The sequence below is a fragment of the Eleginops maclovinus genome, chromosome 17 (genome assembly GCF_036324505.1).
Source record: "Eleginops maclovinus isolate JMC-PN-2008 ecotype Puerto Natales chromosome 17, JC_Emac_rtc_rv5, whole genome shotgun sequence".
NCBI lineage: Eukaryota > Metazoa > Chordata > Actinopteri > Perciformes > Eleginopidae > Eleginops > Eleginops maclovinus.
Genome location: NC_086365.1, coordinates 11,297,971 through 11,318,710, shown reverse-complemented (window position 1 = coordinate 11,318,710; position 20,740 = coordinate 11,297,971). Strand labels below are relative to the sequence as shown.

At 40.9% G+C, this 20,740-nt stretch overlaps 1 protein-coding gene across 4 annotated transcripts in view; it reads right to left on the bottom strand.

Annotated features, from left to right (window-relative positions):
• gramd4a (GRAM domain containing 4a) overlaps positions 1-17,607 on the bottom strand; it is a 42,266-nt gene extending 24,659 nt beyond the window's left edge. For all 4 annotated transcript variants that reach the window (XM_063905392.1, XM_063905394.1, XM_063905393.1 and 1 more), the window contains exons 1-3: positions 17,452-17,607; positions 10,999-11,212; positions 5,815-5,935 (exon numbers count right to left, since the gene is read on the bottom strand). In XM_063905392.1, the coding sequence (XP_063761462.1) occupies positions 5,815-5,935; positions 10,999-11,212; positions 17,452-17,480 (364 nt within the window). In that variant the 5' untranslated portion in view covers positions 17,481-17,607. The remainder of the gene's footprint in view (positions 1-5,814; positions 5,936-10,998; positions 11,213-17,451) is intronic.
• Positions 17,608-20,740: the final 3,133 nt, after the last annotated feature.

Sequence of the window (20,740 nt, the reverse complement as noted above, 5' to 3'; positions counted from 1 at the left end):
GCAGTCTTTGAGGGAAAAACAACAATTCCCACAGAAACACATCCCTATATTCCCACATTGGTCCACACACGCACGCACGCACGCATCATTTACACCTCCAGTTTGTTGTTTCTTCCGAGGCTGCTGTTCTAAATCTTCAACATCACAGTGTTTGACTGAAAAGAGAGTGAACCGGCCAGTTTGAGATTGGAATTTGAAATGTGTGAATCTGGCTCTACTACTCTGGAAATCTCTCACTTTGTTAAATCAAGGCCAAAGACTTTATCCTTTTATTAAATCTAATAACTATTCATGTCTTCCACTGCACATAATCTGACAAGAGTATGTTTTTACTAATCCATTAATTGATGTAACAATTTTAATCCCATATTGCCATACAGTACTTCCTAGGGATTTGCTACATTGCCAGCAGAGGCTAATACAGTACTTAGAGATATTAAAAGGTTAGCTAGCAAGAGAAAATCACTGGACAGCTGACTCATTTATAATGTCATCTTTACTCACCATAGCCGACATGTAATTATCATATACAAGCAAGACCATTACCATAACATGACAGCCATTAATGGCCCTAACACAATGCTGACGCCAGGCTGGATTCAGTCTTGCTTGAATCGCTTTTAAAGTTATGCATGTAATAAAAACGTGGTGATATTAGCATGTACTTCAGCTTGCAAAACATTTGAGTGACTCCAAACTATTTTAATGCACATCTTTAGAGCATACAGGGTAGAAAAGCAGCACAGATTCATTGTTATTACTGTGGTTAATCCAGAGGCCGCACTAAAGAAAGTTAATCAGGAACCGCAGGTCTTTCCAAGTCTGTGGATTATCCTGCACATGTAACCACAACAATGTGTCTGAAAAACACCCACCGTCGCAGTACATTTCCAAATGACATACTTTAATGCATACATTTCTTTTGTATTGACTTGTGGTCTCAGTGGAGAGATACGGGTGTGGGAAGTCTTTTTGAGTGAACCACTTTTCTTACTTTAATTTCTGAAGCTTACCCACACAAGACCGACTTAAGGGACTTCATTCGGCCAAGGTACAATGAGGTGAATTATATACATTTATCAAATTATTGAGAGCACACTGCTGGCCCTTTAAACTAATCTGAGTAATATGTTGTGGAGCGTGGGAGCGTACATACAAACAGAGGGAGAGGAAGAACGAGAGGACTGGAATACACGAGGACGAGGAGGGAGGAAGAGGAAAGGAGAGAACCCTAATACAGCAGAAGGCCATCACGACCTCCGCTGCATGTGTGTCGATGTGATCCCACGTCCGGAAACATAGTTACAAATTAACCAATTAAGTGCCCTAAGAATAGCGCTGGTCAATCACAAGAAATGCCAAGAGAAAAGGCCTGGGTCATTGTATCCAAGTACACACACACCATCCGGAATGGAAACTCGTGCCCCCTGTGAAGGCAGGAGACAATATATTTAAGCAGTGTGTTTGTTTTAGCATACAGCGTGGGCCCCGGCTTTATTTAAAGCAGCGGAGAGGAAAGGGGCGAGAGAGAAAAGGAAAGAGAAAATACGCCTACGCTCCAAGATCCAAGCATGAGATGAAAAAGCACAAACACACTTCAAGGTTTGGTGTGAGTCTTATTTACTTTTGCTCGTGTACGCTAAACAATGCAGTGGAATCAAACTGTTGCTTTAAAAGGAAATAAGCCCTTGTTAGACAATATGTTAAAAAGCTAGAAGTGGAACTCGTTCATATTTAAGCTGTGGAGCTGATGTTCACATCTAAGTGAAACTTGAAATTAACAAGCAAGGGTGGCTTTTCAATTATGAAATTGTCTTCCATATAAACTATGAGCGGTTGAGGACTGTGAATAAAGAATTCCAACAGGCAGTTTTTACCTCCTGGCTTGTTTTGTCTAACTAACCTCCGAAAACATACACAATATACACTGAAAAAAAACACATAGATACTGTATGGACACATCCTGGTCTTGCATTTTAGGTTAGCTTCTTACAGTTTGTATGTAGTTTGAGGATTTATGTAGTAAATACCTCTCTATATAGTAGGTTTTAATGTTAAAGATGGGGTCTGCCAAATTAAGCAGGTTCGACTCCTGAGCTCGCCGAACATTTCAGGCAATGTCATCTCCTCTTTCACCCCCTATCAACTCTGCATCTCAAATAAAGACAGTCATTGACAGTAGCCTCACTGTTTAGTGTTTCATCTATATATAAAGTTACTGCAATGGCAAACAGAGCATTTCTGCAGCTTCACCTTGAATGCTTCACACATTGGTTAGTTTTTTATTGTGAACCAATCAAAGGAAACACTGTAGTTGTCATAGTGCTTAGTGTAGCAGGGGTCGTGATCAGGCATCAAAAATACGTCTCCAGAGAGCAACGGTCACTTCCAGCTTCTTTTTTTTTGTTTAATGGAACAAGAGCAAGCCATTGTTAGCTGTCAGATGCAGAGCTACAGGCGGCACACCTACTGCGCTGTGTGTGCTGCTGTGTGGAAAAATACTTGCAGCGTGTACAGGGGGAAATCAGATCGCACTTGGTCATGGCATGGTGGAAAAAGGCCAATTATTGACTGACTAATATAACAAAGTGAGTTTGTTGGGCTGTGTTGTTAACAGACACAGCAGCTTTCCCTTTGTTGTATAGCTGACAGAGAAGCAATGAGTATCTGTTGCCCCTAGAATCATAACTTTAAATCACTGCCTTTCTAAATCTTAACTCTATATGCAAACCTTATCTGGTATTCTCATAGTAATGTGTTGTTGTTGTTTTTTATATTACCACTTGTATGCTTCAGAAAAGCATTATACAACCCATAAACCCATGTACCTTGCTACAAGGAATCTTTTGTTGCACCCTGCTAATCTCTTTAGCTCTAGCTAATGACAAACTGTATAAGCGAGAATTTATTCATTGGTTCTCAACACAAATGAAAACATGATGAATACACATGTGGTTCTTTTTACAGCAGACTATACACACACAAGAGTGTACGTTTAAGTAGATTGCAAAGGAAAATAACAGAAACCGTGCAGGGTAGAGACTCCTTCAGGTGCAAATGGAATGTAACGCTTCAGTGTTCCCTGCAGTACGATTACACCGGCCGGAGATAGGACATGTGAGAAATGGCTAACCGGATCGAGAGAGGTGGAAGGGTACAATAGAAGGAATATAAACACAAAGCTCATGGGAAGGGGGGAAAATAACAACATTACCCAGAGGTGCTGCTCGCGTTTCCGATCAACAACAGAAAGCGATGTATGAAGGATCCTCCCTTCGGAGTCCCCGTGTAAAATGCCAAGCGGCTGCCATCTTAGGTACAGTAAGGACATTTCCACTCTTTGTGTGATGAAACTGTAACAGCTGGTTTAGCAGGTGGGGTGTCTATGTGCCAGCATGGGGGGGTTTACCAGAGTTCCCAAAAAGTCTCAGACCACCATACTGCTGTGCGTGTCAGAGAGAAAGCGAAGGCATGTGAAAGAAGAGAAGGGTAGAGATGAGAAAATAAAACAGCAGGCAATGATGGGGTAGAATCTGGGAGGGAAAAAGAGGGAGCTTTTTTTAAAGAACGAGATGGGGAGAAATGAAAGGGCAAACAGTAAAAAAAAAAAGGTCCATGAAGGATGAGCTCATTTAGTCACCATCCTGACAGTTTTACGATGAATTCAGCCCGGTATGAGAGGATGTAGCCTGAGGTATTGTGCTTCTCATCTTCTCTTCCTGTCTCTCTCACCCTAATAGACATACATAGTCGAGAGGGAGGGGGGAGGATGGAATTCATAGTCCATTACACATCACGGGACTATCAACGTGCTGCCTGGTACAGGACAACTAGTACCCCGCATGGGATACCAGGTTGGATACGCTGGTAGATACGCTGGAGTTGGGTTGGTGGAATCCCCCAGACTTCTATTTTTGTGGGACTGCAGTATCAAATATACACCCACAACAGCATACCTACTGTTTTATGTCATCATAAGAGAACCCTGGAACAGATCATTTTAAGTCGGTCAAAGTTTCACTAGGGGCCACAGCTACACCATGAGAGGAAGTCATTTTCCTGGTTCAGGAATTGGGAGCAAAATGTAGTCCACATCAATAGTTCTCCACTCACTCCTGCGAAAAAATCTCTTCCTGTCGAGTGTTTCACTAGGTTCATAGTTTAGTTTGGTTTAGCTACCTGTTGTGTGTTACAATATTAATTTAATAAACACATGAATTAATAGGATGCACTGTTTGCTTCATGAATGCTTTGGGTTGGGTGCGGTAAGCGAAACAGGATGTTACAGCTCAAAGGTCAAAAGGTGATCCACACAACATTCAGACCATTAATAAAGCAACAAATAAAAAGTTTTCATGAAGAAATCTAGTGGAATAATGCATCTGAGCAGGAGGAAGAAGTGAACGAAAAAGATGTCGACATGATGAGCCTCGCCATCGTGTTGGATGCATAACGCCCACACTCCGGTTCCCCGTTAGGTTACCATACTGAGCTCGGTCTGCACTCAATGCTATTGGTGTTAGCACTGTTAGCTGCCAACTGTTGAGGTGGAATCAATCCCTCAATCAAAGATCTGCTCTGAATTTGGTTATATACTTTTTTTTAATTGTTATTTATTAATGTTATTACTGGCTGCTACATCGATTACTGTATTTGTTCACTTAGTCGATGTTGCTGCTACTTATTTTTCGACCCTGTGATGGGTACATTATTCAAATTTATTTAGCCTTTTATCTGCACAGTCCCTTGTAAATATCCTCTTTGTCAGATAAACAAAGGATTTCTTTGAATGCGCCTTTTCCAAGTCCATTTCACTTCATGTCAACATCATTTTAGAAAAGTTTGGCCATACCTGAGAGCAGTTATTTGAGCTATCCCAAATTTTAAACACAAGACGGGATAAAATTCCTGTATTTTGCAGTATCGTTCGAATAAAAAATAGCAGTGGAACAATATTATGTCTTAAAGAGACATGGGTTTTAATATATCTTTTAATTTGACTAGAGCCACACATTTCCTTAGGTAAAAAGCATGACACTGGTGTGTTATGTTGGTCTGCTACAGTCAAGTTGCACCCAGCAGCTGAAAGCTATGCCCAACCTCCTGTGAGACTGTGAAACCACAAAGCAGACACAACATAGATAAGAGCTAATGCCCATGGTATCAACTGTAAGAGATGCATTACATTACACTCATTCGCAATTATCCAAAGTAACCTACAATAAAAAATGCTTTCAACTTCCCTGGAGACAAGAGCTGGATCTCATTAGAAGCTGTAAGTTGATCCCTCTCAAGAAAACAACAACTAAGAGCATGTTTATTGTTACAATAAATTGCTGAGACATCAGTAAGAGCCAGCGTGGGGGTGATGAGGAGAGATTTTCATTTCAGCAACAGCCGACTTTAACAAGAGCCTCTCATCACACAGAGGCTTCCTGCTGCAGTCTCCATTTGGTATTCATTTAGAAAGTGTCGGAAATGCGCTAGAGATAAGAGATCATAGACACAGGGTGTATCTCCACATCACAAAGTCACAATCTGTACACTTCTGCAGCAGACAACCTCACCACAGAAACGGTATAACCACAAGCTTAAGGACACAAGCACAGGACTTTCTCTTGGAACTGGCAAGGGGGATTCTGGGTAATGAGGGGAATCTCTAACTGAAAAGAGATGACAAAGCATTGTGCGGTAATTAAACCAGTAAACACAACCAATTGAACAACACTTTTGATTGTTATTGGCATAACATAAACCCAACGCAATACTGTTAGACTGTTGATGTGTTTTGAGTGTGTGTGTGTGTATACTCACGTAGGAAATGTTTCTCCAATAAGGCAATTTCCAGGTGACCTTTGACTTCGTTGAGTCGGTCTGACTCTGACCTCTGGAAGTCCTGGATGGCCGCAGCCATGGTGGGAGACCCCGAACCAGCCTACACACACACACACACACACACACACACACACACACACACACACACACACACACACACACACACACACACACACACACACACACACACACACACACACACACACACACACACACACACACACACACACACACACACACACACACACACACACACACACACACACACACACACACACACACACACACACACACACACACACACACACACACACACACACACACACACACACACACACACACACACACACACAGGTTTTAGAATGACTTCACAACAACAGAACATAAGCCGGGGAATCCCATATGATCACACACACACACACACACAGAATAGCATGGCACCATGACTCACACTCTACGCGTCCTATCCCGGTTTGAATCCGGCTGTAGCGAGGCGAAGGAGAAAAAAAAAGAGGAGAATCCCTTCTTCCGACTACGGCAACACTGATGACTCACACACCCTTATGACTCAGGATTTTAAACCCCTGACACACACAGCTAGCAACATAACATGTGTGTAGGTGTAGCCAGTGAATGACGGAGAGGTGACGACTGTGTGAGAGAGGAGAGGAATGTGGGACAGAGTCTGAGACGGGAGAGGAAAAGGAAAGAGCGAGAGGAGGGGAGAGATGATGAGCACTGCAGGTTGAGAATTTGCTGCTCGACTACAGCAAGGGTCCTTTAAAAGACTAACACACACGCACACACACACAGGCTGCAGCAGCTTCTCCCCGACAGCAATGGTTTGTGTGTCCCTGCGTAGACACACCACCGCAATGTCTTTGGCGGATGTGCTCTCCGCAAAGATGCAGCGCGGGAGTGCCAGGGAGGGAGAAAGAGAGGTAGCACAAAACTGACATTGACCTGAAAAATGTGCTTTGGGGGAGAGCCAAAACGCCTCACAAGATAAGCGGGTGGGGAGACATGGAGACGAGGATGGCGAGAGTGTCCCTGAATAAAGATGCACTTCAAAGGAAAACAAATAAAAGCCTATTTTGGGAGTGTGTCACCGAGAGGAAAACGGATGCTGAGTGAAGGAGACCGACAGAGGAAGGAGGGTGTGTGAATTAAATATCAGGAGCAAGCGGCGGGAGAGTAAAGAACTTTTGCTGCATTACGCTGATCAGCCACAGCTCTTTGGTTTGCCAAAAATGCAAATCGCTAATGGTTTGGTACAAGGACAGGACGTTCATGTTATTGAATGTGCTAATCAAATCTCAGTCCTGTAATCAAAAGTAGGTCAAGCGCTGACGTCAGCCTGGACGATAATCGGCTGATTAATTACCGTGTTCCCCCCTGTGCGTCTTCCATGTCTGCCTCCTCCAGTATCTTTACCATGACTTTGTTTTCTGCATTGTCATATTTATCGCTGTTTACCTTTGCTTCACACCCACTCTCAGCCTTTTTCTTTTTGATTATGTAGCTGTTAGTTCTGTTCAAGGTGGACGTAAGGTCACTGAGCAGAACTGATTAGAAATGTAAGACTTATCTTCGCCCTCTGGTGAAGAATACTAATTTTCGACATTGCATTAGGAAATCTAAATTGCAAATGAGTCTCAATCTTTCTGTCATTTCTACTAGAACAAATGCAGTATATCGCCCACGCCAAAAGAAACAATCAAAACAGAAGGATTGCAAGGAATGAATCTATGTACAAAATAATGTACAACAAGGCAGTCATGCGTCGGGGTCCTGGTCACCCTTTTGTGGTAGTTTTCCCTAAAATGAACGGATGGCTCCGAACTATCCCGCTTATCACGTGTCTATTTAGTAAACAAATCAATGTTTTCACACAAATGAATGGATTTATACATCATTGTATTGATTTATTTCAGTTGAATCAGCTGTGACTGCAGCTGACTCAACTGTCCGAGTCTGGTCACCATTTTTTTCCTCTTGTCTGGAGACTTCCACTGACTGATCTATCCTCATCATCTGTTGTACTCATTTTTCTCCTCAATCCATTCTTCTTCTTCTCTCTCTGCGCTCAGCCTTTGGCATACTGTTTATGGGGTGTACGGTTGCCTCAGTGCAGACCTGACACAGAAATGTCTGCTTTATCCTAGAGAAAGATGAGCTCCAGGGATCTCGCATACTTTTTTCTTCTTCCTTTGTTGGGAAAAGGCATGTGCTTTCTGAGCCTGAAACTTTCTCATGAGGCTCGATGTGTCTCGCAGCTGGAAGGTCAGTAGTGAAGGTGTGATTTCAACACCTTGTTCTGCTCGTAAAAACACACAATCACCCTTCTCCATGTTTGCCAAATTGCTGGTCCAGCAGGCTGGTAGAAGTTGTTAAATCACCCAAGAATTCACAAAGATATGGGACACGGAAATGTAAGTCAGACCACATATACAGTACGTGCCAAAACAAGTAAAAGAATATGATTGGATCTGATGTTTATGGCCTATCTCTATGCTACACTGACTTTGAGACAAATATAGAAGAAAAGCTAACAGCTAACACCAAATCTTGTGCTACTACAAAGAAATTCTGGTAAAGGATGTTGTGCATGGTTATAGTATCTTCTAGACTAATTTCTTCTTAACTGCTTGCTCTACTTTCACTTTTCTTTGAACACCACCAACAAAACTGATTTCCTGCTAACACTGCCGTTGTCAGACTATTTTTTTTAAATGTGTTCAGACACGTTCAGAGAAGACCTCAGGTATGTTGCAGATAGTAGACCAGCGGGGCAATTGAGCAACAAATACTCTCACTTTAAATAGTTTATACACCAAAAGAAAGAAAGAATAATACATAAATATTCACAAAGAATAACCAGATCTACCAGGGATCTCTGCAGCAGTCTTCATGGTAAACACGACCACAGTCATCCGGCATCAGCTGCAAGGTTGCAACCCACAGCTTCGTATTGCAAGTTGGCTTATCTATTTCCTATGTACGCTGCGGTGGATACAAGCAAAACCCATAAGAAACAACATGTGGTTTAACTTTAGACTGCTAAAAAAAAATGAGACATTTCTATGGAGAACTGCAGATTGTTTAAGGATTTTAGTCTAGTGCCATGATGGAGTAGTTCCTTTGCCCTAACTATGAAACTGATAAGATCATTAGTAATAAATTCTGCGGATATGATGACAGGCTGGAGAATTAATGACCCACTGAGAGCACTGACTTCTGCATGGAGCTGCAAATTGAAGAGTTGTTCAGCACTGAGGGTTAGCTAAGTTGCATCGTAAAGTTAATGAAATATAAATGATGCAGTAGCTTTAAGGGAATTAAAATAATAAATATATCCATTCAAAGCATTAAAGAATCTAGAAATGAAATACTATGTACGGTGCTCATTATTCATTGTGCAACCACAGCAATTGAGCTTCTGATATTTCCAAAGGGTTGTAAAATCCTAGTAGCATTGCTAGAGATTATTCCTATGTTATTAGTGAGCATTGTCCCAACCTGCTCATTACCTGTCTGCATGTCAAAGTGTACTTAGATAATGAGGAAGATGATACTAAGTATTACAAATGCAGGGAGGAAGCCACCTGATGGAGCAGCAGAGGCCAGTGAGGTTGCATGCAGTTGTCTGTGCAACGACCAAACACCATCTGGTGACATTCAGCCTATTTATTATGGATGTCACGGGCTAGTTTGTCAAAAAGTCCCAGTGCATGCAGCCCAAGGGCACACTCCGTCTCCCTTTTAACATATGAAGCAATAAAGGTGACGTTTAGAGGCAGGTTATTATAATCTGGTGCCGGATTGTGTCTGGGACTTCTGAAAGGCAGGGAATATGAGGACTCCGCCAAGCAGAGGCAGCTTTTCTTTATTAATTGCAACCGTGTGAAGTCAATTGTGTCTGTGTGCGGCGTGGGTTTCCCAGCAGGGGTGGGTGCTAGCTTGGTCTATTTTAGGGTTACAAAGTGTGAGTCATGAGTGCCGTGATGTAGGCAATGCCGTTCCAGTGGGATGGTTTTAACGCGGGCGAAGACATACAGACTACAGGCATGCACCTGGGTGTGCATGACGGAAGGCACAAGTCTATACGTGCATGTAGAATATGCTAAAATGGGACCACAATCAGCTGGACTGACACTCCTATGCAACAGTCATATCGGATTTGATGACTAACAAAGACAGAAATCCCATTTGACTTCATTCAGGAAATGATATAATTATCTGCTCTAATCTGGTGTTTCCATTCCGGGTTGCTTCCTATGACTCCATGTGCATGACAGCATTACGGCTGTTTTACTGAGCCACAAAGACAAGACAGAGGCAAGGATTGCATGAAATATGAACAGTACCATGCGTGGGAAGAACAGATTTCAAGAAAACATGATCTGTTTTTTATGTCGAGGCTGGCGAGTTTGTCCTTTCTCATCATTTCCAGTTCATCTTGTCCGTCTCCTCCCCTCTAGACTTAGATGCCAATCTTCAGAGGCTGGATTTCCATCCTCTAGCCTCCTTTATCACGTCTTAATCTTTTCTCTGCTTTCATTTTCACTCCCTTTCCTGGATACAATGTGTACATCTCACCACTGCTTTCACCATTTCTGCTCTAGTCTGCTGTTTATTGCCATCTTTATTCCATATCTCTGTATTGCTTTCATCTCCTCCATATATCTTTATAAAGACAACCCTTCCTTGCATCACCTCCTCCCTTCCGAGTCACTACAAACAAAAGTTTCCTAAAAGATGCATTTAGCTAGCTTCTGATCCTCAAACAACAGAAAGGTTGAAAAGCAGCTACAGCATATTGCATTGCTGTTTTGTTGTTGTTTTTCTGGAAATTATGCTAGAGTCTCACTGAGGGCAGATCATTCTTTTCAAACAGAATAATTCATGGGTAGATTTGCAAAGAAACGTTGCCATGAAGGTTCATCGTAGCCAGTCAAGGTTAAATGTGTATAATTAGGACATAAGACGGATAACCCTTTACTAAAAAAGGGACAGTGACAAATTACAAGCAAACAAGGAGAGAAAGAGGGAACCATTGGTGGAATTCATGAGATGATTATTCAGCTTTTCCATGACACAGCAAATGAGTCAGCCCAGACACACACACACGTTCACACATGTAAATGCGGGTGGAGCACTCACAGGGTCTCTCAGTATCTCCTCCGTCTCTCGCAGAGATGGTCTCGGCTTCAGCTGCATTTCGTCGCTACATTCGTTGTCGGAGGCGGGCGGCGACTCGGCAAGATCCGGGAAGTCTTCTCTCGTCCTGGGGCCTCTGAAGCGGATCTTGTCCAGGCGCTTTAGCATGGTCAACACCGCGCACCTGGGCTTTACCTTAACATGGCGGACGGCAACCCTGCGGGGACAAAAAGCACAAGGATTACAGTTAGAATGACTGTGTGGTAAAATGATTGAATTGGTAACCCTTCACATTACCTAGGGCGCACCATGAAATTGATACTAATCACGATTTTTAGGCTACCAAAATTAAATGAACATGAATTTGGTAAAATAACTGATGTGTTGTTCGATACTCTGATTAAACACTTCTCAATTCCACCTTTTCAAACATTTGACTTGTAATGACGACAATTTCGTTTTAATCAAAGTTTACTGGTGTTCTATTTGTGCGCTGCAAAAATCTATCCAATCTTCCATCCATCCATTTTAAATCCACCTTTTTTCCCTCTGCAAATCTCCCCCAAGGTAGCAATATGACATAACAACCTCTGTTGCCATTGAAGCGCTAACCTTGTCAGTGGTTGTGCTTTCCCCTTTGGCCTACACAGGAAGGAAACGAGTAACCCTGTTAGAGCCATGAGGACCTCATGCTTTCACTCCTGTGGCAAACAGTTGACAGCAGCACATCTCATCACCTCTTGCATTGATTTCATTTCCATAGCGGGAGCGGTGGCAGTGTATGTGCGTGGTGGTAAAAGGCTTTGAGCTTGTGTTTTGGTATCAAGCGCTGAGCTAATGGTGACAGATATAGCAGAGGTGCTGTTTTCTGTCATCCTGTGTCACAGGAGTTAAGCTACTGAAGTGTTTCCTCCAACATACTGAAGTAAGAATAACTCCCACTGATAGAAACAATATGCAAATAGGATGTATGACAAATTCACGATAAGCATCCATTAGACCAGAACAGGTGCGAAACTGTTACTGCATCTGCAAGCAAACACTGCCACTATTTCACAAATGTCCTATTGGTCTATTAAACTCTGAATTCATCCGAATTGTTGCCTAATAGCCAACACCCCCATTAAGGCTTTCTTTAATAAGAAATGCTGACTGAACGATAAAACAGTGAGATTCCCCTGGGCCTGTAGTACTACTCTGCGAGGAGGCTGTAGCGTAAATATGGCCGACCACAGTATGTCTACGCACTGTCAAAACAATCCCTCGGCCTTTCAAGCAGCTCAGCCACGCAACGTGCAGTCCTCGTGACCGTGTTGATTTTTGACTGATGTGATTTGGGAAAGGGTTTAGGGTCGCTCTCTTCTTGGTTTAATCCCTCAGAGATTACTTAATCTGCTTGACTGGCTGTCAAACTACAAAGATGGATATTGTCTGACATCTTTTTTGTGATTGATTGATTGATTGAAACATGAGGGAGTCATCAAACCAGTCCCGTTCATATCATGTGAATACAAAGGGTACATCCCAAAGCCTTTTTAAAATCAATCCTCGTCCCTCTAATCTTGCAGGATATAAATTCAGTCCACAATCAGGAAGGACGTCTTCCTAGTGACTATGGTTTACTACAGTTGGTTCTGTTTCTGCCTGTAAAAAAAAAAAAGGCTTGTTGGACTGCACACAAACATGACAAATGTCCAAAATCTTAGAACGATCATAAAAAAAGCCTGGTTTCTATAATGATCTTTGGATCAGACTACAAAATGATTTCGGATCATTTCCTGGCTTATTAGATGATGCATTTACAAGCAGAGAAATAATACACTAGAGTTAAATTCAACATTATGTTTTTGCCATGTGGGAGAACATCGATAATGGAATCACGTTTAATTTATACATTTCAAAAAGCACCGTCAATCCCAAAATGGTATCGTACAATATCCGAATTGCAGTAATTGCATTGCAAAATTTGGAAAAGGCAAAATAAAAATGATGTGATTATTTGAATATGGTGCAAAACAGATAGGACATAAAACAAATGTAAAACACAAGACAATAAAACCATACATAAAGCCACAGACTGTAAATAAAGCTTAAAAACTCATCATTCTCTTTAGTATTGCAATTAAAATATCACTTCAAATATTGTTATTTTTTCCAAATCATGCAGCCATTCTCTCAGTCCTTTTTTTATCTTCACAAAATCTGTGTAGGAGGGACTGAGTCGACAAAAATAAGAGACCATATTTTATTTCCTCGTGTTGATAACCAACATGGGGACACATGAGTGGAAATTGCAGAGGGTGATTTGTGGGTTGACCTTTCCTCCCTGAGGGCTGAGTGGAAACATGGTGATTGGCAGCTTGGATAAACACTCCTCTTCTCTTGTCAAGACACCTGTCATAATGAAATCTGTTCTCACAACACGCACCTGAGCCGGCCGTGGTGCTGCAGCTCACTGAGCAACAAGTCACCCGCAGATATCCAGCTGAAAAATCTGCCCAGATCAATAGCGACTAATGAACGCATCAGAAACACTTTTACCAATCTGGAAAAATGTCCAACACTTTGACATTTCGATTAATAAATGCAATAAACAAATCACGCTCTATTCAGACTGAAAGAAAGCAGTAATATCTACTAAAGTCATAATTTATATAAAGTAAGCTGTTATTTTAAAGCCCATTACATGCTAATCCTCACCTCCTTTCATTGTGGTGTTCTCTAGGCTACCTCTTATGTATTTATTTCTTTATTAAGGTCTGCAAAAAAGGAAAATGAAAGGATGAAAAAGAGAGAACAGGAAGAGAAAGGGGGGGGGGGCTGCAGCTCCAGGTCTAATCACTATGTGAATGTTGCGGTAGGGAATACACACAAAGCGTCCTCATGACACATTTGCTCGGTTATGTACAAACACAACAACATCTCCATCCGCTGCTATCATAAGCAATCGCTAACACGCCGTCACTGAGGCTGTCATAAGACACAACAACCAAAACATACAAACATAGCTACACACTCGCAGAGATGGGGTTTATTACTGCGTACATTAGCTGAGGGTGAGTAGCTTCATAATCCCAGTGTGTGTTAGCAGCAGAATATAGACGTCTTCTGGGAGTGCTTGTGTATGCTTTTGTCTGTCTGAGTAATCTTCTGCTAATGACCCGTAGTAGCTCGAGGTTACTCTTGGTCACACTCAGAGCCAACAGCCAATCACAGTCACTCATGGATATCAGGCTTTGGGATGCAGTGTCATGCGCTCTGCTCTACATCGGTGATGTGTCTCCTAATTCATCTAGTAATTACTGCTTTAGTGATTGATTCATCCGTCAGTCAATCAGCAAACAGCTTCAACAACCACCAGCCCAAAATGTTCAATATGAGTTTACCATCACAAAAGAACAGAGTATTCACATTTGAGAAACTGGACTGAGGACATTTTCAATTATGCTTTAAAATCTTTAATCTTTTTGACTGTTTATGTTTGCTCTGGGTCATATAACTGTCATCTAAATCTTATTTTACACACTACACTGATCGCAAGTATGTTTGCATACATCTTCGTTGATAACCGTAAAACAGAAAGGCATTTTTATGAGTGCTACAACATGCATCACATTCTTTTATGCATTAGCATCAGGTCATGGCTTCTTTCATCTGACATCAATAAGTTTACACACACTGCACAATAGGTCAGTAATCTTCTCAGCTGTTCACAAATACACTCATCTAGCATAGATATCTATCAGGTGTATGCTCTTACATGACCTGCCTTCCCAAACCCAGCTATCTGTATCTATAAGAGGATACTGGTGTGGTATAGAGACATGAGTAGCTCTTTTATAGCCTATCAAGTATGCATGAAAGAGCGGGGGGCCAGTGGAATTACTCAAACATCCACATACTGTTGAGCACAATACAGGCTGGAGCACTCGCACAAGTAGGCCACTTACTGTCTTTTCTGGGACATTAGGGGAGAAAGTTTGACAATAAGATCTTGTTAGCTGGAGATGTTACAGTGAAGTGTTTCCGTTTTGGTGGCTGAGCTGCATAAGACCACGTAAAGCCATCCTGTCATCATCAATGCTGCTTGGTCACTGCAATAAGGCTCAGTCCAGCAAAAGGCTCACCTGTAATCTCAATTTTAGACACTTTTCAGGAGCCATAAAGTGATACATGAATATCTTTGTAGGCTGACCCAGAAGTTAGCATCCAGGGGACTCCCTCGACAAATAGTCAATGGGGTTTTCCATTGGATTTTGGATTAAAAGCAGAAAAAATGATCTTCGACAAGCAAACCTTTAAGATCATGATACGTTTTGTTCAGCTAAGCCTTTCAGGGTCTTGGGACTCATACCTGCACAACTTTTCCAAGATAACAGCTTTATATTTAGATGTCCTATTTTCCAGAGTTAGTCAGATTGATCCAAGTTCTAGCTTCAGCTTGAGCTCACATCCATAATGAAGGGGAAAACATTGATATTTTCCAATCAGCCTGCAGGCAACAATTTTACCACCTTAAACCATAATGCTTTATGTTGCTTTTTGTAAAAGTTTTCACAAAGCCTCATTTTAATTTGATGTCGTCCCTGGGGATAGAGTGGGGGGAAAGGAGGGGACTGCAGATATGATAAAAATTGAATTATACCTATTAGACACATTCTGCTCTGTTTGTAGTTGGAGGCTAAACAGGGGCCCCGTAGAGCTCCAGTCACCAAATCTTGATACAACAAAGATAAAAAACGGAACAAGAAGAATGCACTTGCTTTTATCTGAAGCACTAATGCAACCCCCTGGGCAACGTGTAGTTGGCTGAACAAAAATAAAAGTCAGTCATGGCATGCGTTTTTGAAAACCGACATCATATGCAGGTTATTTAATGTCAGTGCAGCTTGTTGCAGTGTTCAACTTGTGTTTTCAGTCAGGTGCGTGATATGTTTGACATTAATTTAGTCATAAACAACACTGATAAACCAGACAGCTAGCGTGAGCGTTTTGAACCGATATATAAATATAGTAGCTCATCCATCAGGGCCATAGTCAGACGATAATTGCAAAAGGAAAACTTCATTTACAATAGTCATGATTCAAATATGTGCTGTCATTGCCTTTGATGCAGCACCCTCCCTCCCTTACTGTACTTCTCCTATTTCCCCATGCAGTTATATAAACAGGGATATAAACAATCAATACTTCCTTAACAACATGTCAATCTGACCTCTCTCCTGTTAGGCTGGACAATGGGGACAGAGTGTCACCAGATTTGAACTCTGTCAGGCGAACAAGGCGGGTCAAATCAGGGTAGGAAACGAATGCTAGTCCTTACTTCTGCATGTTGGTTTGACAGCACCTCCTGAACAGCACTGTCACATAGATGACAGAGTTTCCTGTTGTCAGTGAACACACCACCCCAAGCTTTTTATATGTGCACTTTAAAGTAGATTATGTAAAGTAAAATGTTTCAGAAAGGTGTCTGTTTAACTTTAAAGTCTGCATATGTCTTACATACCAACATTAATGAAAAATTCAACCAATAACGACCAAAAACCCGCTGAAATATCAACACAAAGTAGGTGGGCTGGATAATGCTCAGGGGAAATAAGTACATTTAAGACAAGTACAATTACTTAGTACTTTTGCTCCACCACAATTCAGATGTAAATCTTGTACTTTTAATCCACTGCATTTATTTTGTACCTTTAGCTACTTCGCAGATTTTGATTAATTATGTGAAATGTAAGTCAACACTTACAAAAGGACTTTAGCTACACCTGGAGTAAATTCACAAGCTACCCTGAAGTTAAAACTAGCTGCACCTTTACCAGCTTTGATAACACTTTAATGCATCAATAATTATAATTAAAAACGTACAACATATATTATTCTGAAATGGACAAATTTGGATGATAGGTACTTTTACTTTTGGTACTTGCTAATGCTAATACTTTTCTACTTTTACTGGAGTACACGATCCGAGTACTCTGGTGGTATGGATATTAAATGTTTCTTTAAAGCTAACACAAAACAACACAAAACTCTAACGGTAAAAACGAGCAAAAAACACGTTTTATCAATAGTATATCTTATTAAAAACATGATTTAAAGTGGACGACCGTTAGACTTTGATGTACAGGACTCCCTCCAAAGACGGTACAGTTTGACGTCAGCTAGGCCAAACTGCACTGTTGCATTCAAATGTGTCCGTTATATTTTTCAGCAATTGACTCAACGACTGAATTAAACGCTGGAGTTTGAAGTCAGCTAACGTTAGGCCTAGAGAAAACTGTCTAAATTAAACCTAAAATGGTCGGACATTTTCTCATATCTGAAACATACACAACACGAGAGCCAAATAATCCGCATTTTGGCTGACCCGACAAAACAGTCAGACAGGCGGTTGACATAAAACAACAACCTTTTTTCTAACATGAGACGTTTGAAAATAAGAGGAAATCTTACCCAGCACGTAAATCGTAGCAAAGTTTCATGAACACTGAGATTGCCTGTAGTCTGTTTTATCCTTCAGTACACCTGCTGCTCAGGACGTCTAAATTAGCGCCAGTCCCACGGTGAAAAGCTGCTCACTCGGTCCATCCATCCAGATAATATCCACTGACTTAACGTCGTGTCCTGCTGAGTGTCAGGCAGGGGAAATACTGTGAAAGAAAAGAACCAGTTGCGTCCTCCTCCTGTCTGGAGAGAGCTGACGTGACCAGCACTGTTTTGCCCAGGGCTTGCAGATACTAGCTTGCTGCCTTCGTCTCTTGTTGATTTCGCACAAACGGGCAGGGTGCCATAGAGCAGGGCCGAGGAAATTTCGTCAGTGATCGGCGCTGCTTTCTTAAAGGGGCCGTTTGCGTGGAGAGACGCTTCGGAGACAGCAGAGAGAAACCCGCCTCTTACCACCGCCCTGTGGCTGCCACTTTCACAGTATTAAATTATAAAACACGTGGGTAAACAATGGCATCAGTGTAATGTCACTAAGCATTACTGCAAATTTAACCAGAAGACAAATAATAACATTATTTTACTATTTCCTTCTTATTATGGTGCTCTGGGTTTTGTTTAAATGCAAAACCTATTTTAAAAAATGCCTCATTTGTGTAATTCAACATATTAAAATGTCAAATTGTAATGATTATTCATGGCTAATGACTTCAGTTCAGTTATTCTTGATATCACAATAATAATCAGGTATATTGCCAAGTAGGGTTTTTATTTTTATTTTTACAACTTTTGCATATTATTAACACAAATAACTAAGCTCTCACTAAAATATATGAACATTCTGTGTCCAAATGAAAACAATAATTTAATGAGACTTCCAAGGAAAATATATATATATAAATATAAGTACAGACCTGTAAAATAAAGTTTTGCTCTTTTTCACATACATGACCATTTAGGTTTCAAAGTCCATTCCAGGACAAAAATTCTCATGAGGAAATACTGTGTCTAAATAAACTGATATTAGGGTAAATGTTGCTGTTGTTACGATATTTATAAAAATTGGCAAAGGTTGCTTCACTCCATTAAAATTCCCAGGGAAAAAAACCTATTGACTGAATGTCCCTCGAATATTGTAAAGTATTATATGTTTCTTTTTTGTACAAGATAATTTATGTTTTACAATAGCAATCATTTTCACTGCTTACCATGACAAATTACCATAACCAAACATAAAAACAATTTATGTTTGTCTTAATAAATGCATTAAAAGTATTAGGTTTAAAGGTGGAATCCTCTCTCTTCACTGTGCTCTGGGTTTGCCATCTTGAAAATCCTACTGAGGCCAATGAGTTCAAGGAGGCTGATAAGATGAATGGAAACTTGAGCAGCATTTTGCAAATAAAGTGTTCCACTCATCCAAAACAATACAATTCAGAACCAGAAACATTACAGTTTTTGAAACACTTACCTTCTCATGTTTGTTTTGTCCGTCTGTGAGATTCTTCTTGTCTTCGGCATGTGATCGCTTTTCCAGTTATCCCTCTATTTCTGCAATTGTGGTTTTGAGTTGTGCAGCTGTCTTGACAATGCTCCCGTCCCTGCAATTGCAGTGCAAATGAATTTGGGATCTAACGGTCACAGAAGAGGAGGGTTTTGAAGGACCGAAGAGCGTAATGGGTAGAAAGTGAGAGATAGAGAGAAACAGGAGTAAAATGGCTTCTGACCTCTGAGATGAGACTATAGATTACGGGGAAGTAATCACAAGGACTCTCTATGTCTGCAGTCAGACTTACAATGAGGCCAATGAGAATTGGTGTAGTCTCACTAGAGCTTTGGCCTGATTGTCCTACGGCTGCTGTATTTCCACTTTCGAGTTCTTCTCACTCTGTCTGTGAGCAGCCTACATAACAATTCAAGCACCAAAGTGGCTCAGACTTTCCAGGTTCAAGTCCTTTTCTACATTTAAAAAAAGTTAGTAAAAGTCAAAGATGTGTCTTACTGTCTCCCAGGTGCAGCTTCTGTTAATGAACTAAACTCCATGTTTGTGTCAGTTTAGCTTCTACTGAAGATCAAGTGTTCCATTTAGCTTGCCTGCACATATTTGCCTAGGCAAATGTCTGAGGCACTGATAGAGAGGTTATCTACAGTTCATACATTCTGCAGACCTTAAGAGAACAGAAAAGATTTTACATTTAAAAATTAAATGTCAAATCTTCAGAAATGTTCAATAGAGATGTTTTTTTGCATCAGATCAGATTATATTCAAAGCAAGGACACTGAGTAACTCCAACTTCTATTAGGGGCACACATATTAGATTACTTGGAAATGATTTCACATTAACGCAGACAACATTTCCTGTTAAACAACTTCCTGTTGTAGGCTCGCCTTCACATATCATTGGATCTCTATCTTTGAAAACGATAAGCTTATTTGGGATGTCACTTTTTATCTTAAGAGATTGTGCAGCAAACAACGGGCCTAAATGGGAATCCCCTAAGCCATTCTGATCACACACACACACGTCCACATTTGCATACACACACAATGGATTTTTTTAGTTTGCACCCGTCTTCAGATGTCTTCCAGCAAAAGTACCGCTGTAGAGATTTCCCAAATCCTCCCCCGGCACATAATTAGAAACCCTGTAATAAACCTCTTAATCCCAAATCGGTATTTTCTAGAGGGCTACACAATCACGTGTGTCTTATGCAACTGGCAGAGCATCCAGAGTAAATTATAGAACAGTTGGGATGAGGGGGAGGATGGAGGATGAGACTGCTGATGCAAAACACATTTGGAAAAGATGGTGGATTATTCACTGATGGTTCATCATTTTGACATATGAAGTCTTATTTCAGTTTATTTTAATAGAAACATGTTTTATAAATATCTCACGTGTGCAGTAGATTGAGTTATTTGACAGAACTGTTCACATTGCACTCATTTGTAATGTTATAACTTGACATAGTGTTTGATTTGCTATATTTCTGAGGATCTTTTACTGACCCCATCCTACAATCTGACACTACTGTACGGTACCTGAGCCAATTAAGACTTTCACCCCAAATCTATCCCCTGTCCCAACCAACACTGTACTAGGGCTTTCATTTTATTTGATCATATCGGAGGGAATATGGTTGCACAAGGAAAACCTTCTTGATCATTCATTTTAGCAGTGGGGCACTTTTTTGCTTTTGAATTCAGCTAGTTGTTTGTAAGGAAAAAAAACTAATTTAAGGTATTTCTCTCGTCTTTTTATCCTCTTAATACCTTTGGTCACAAGTACAGAGGTACAAG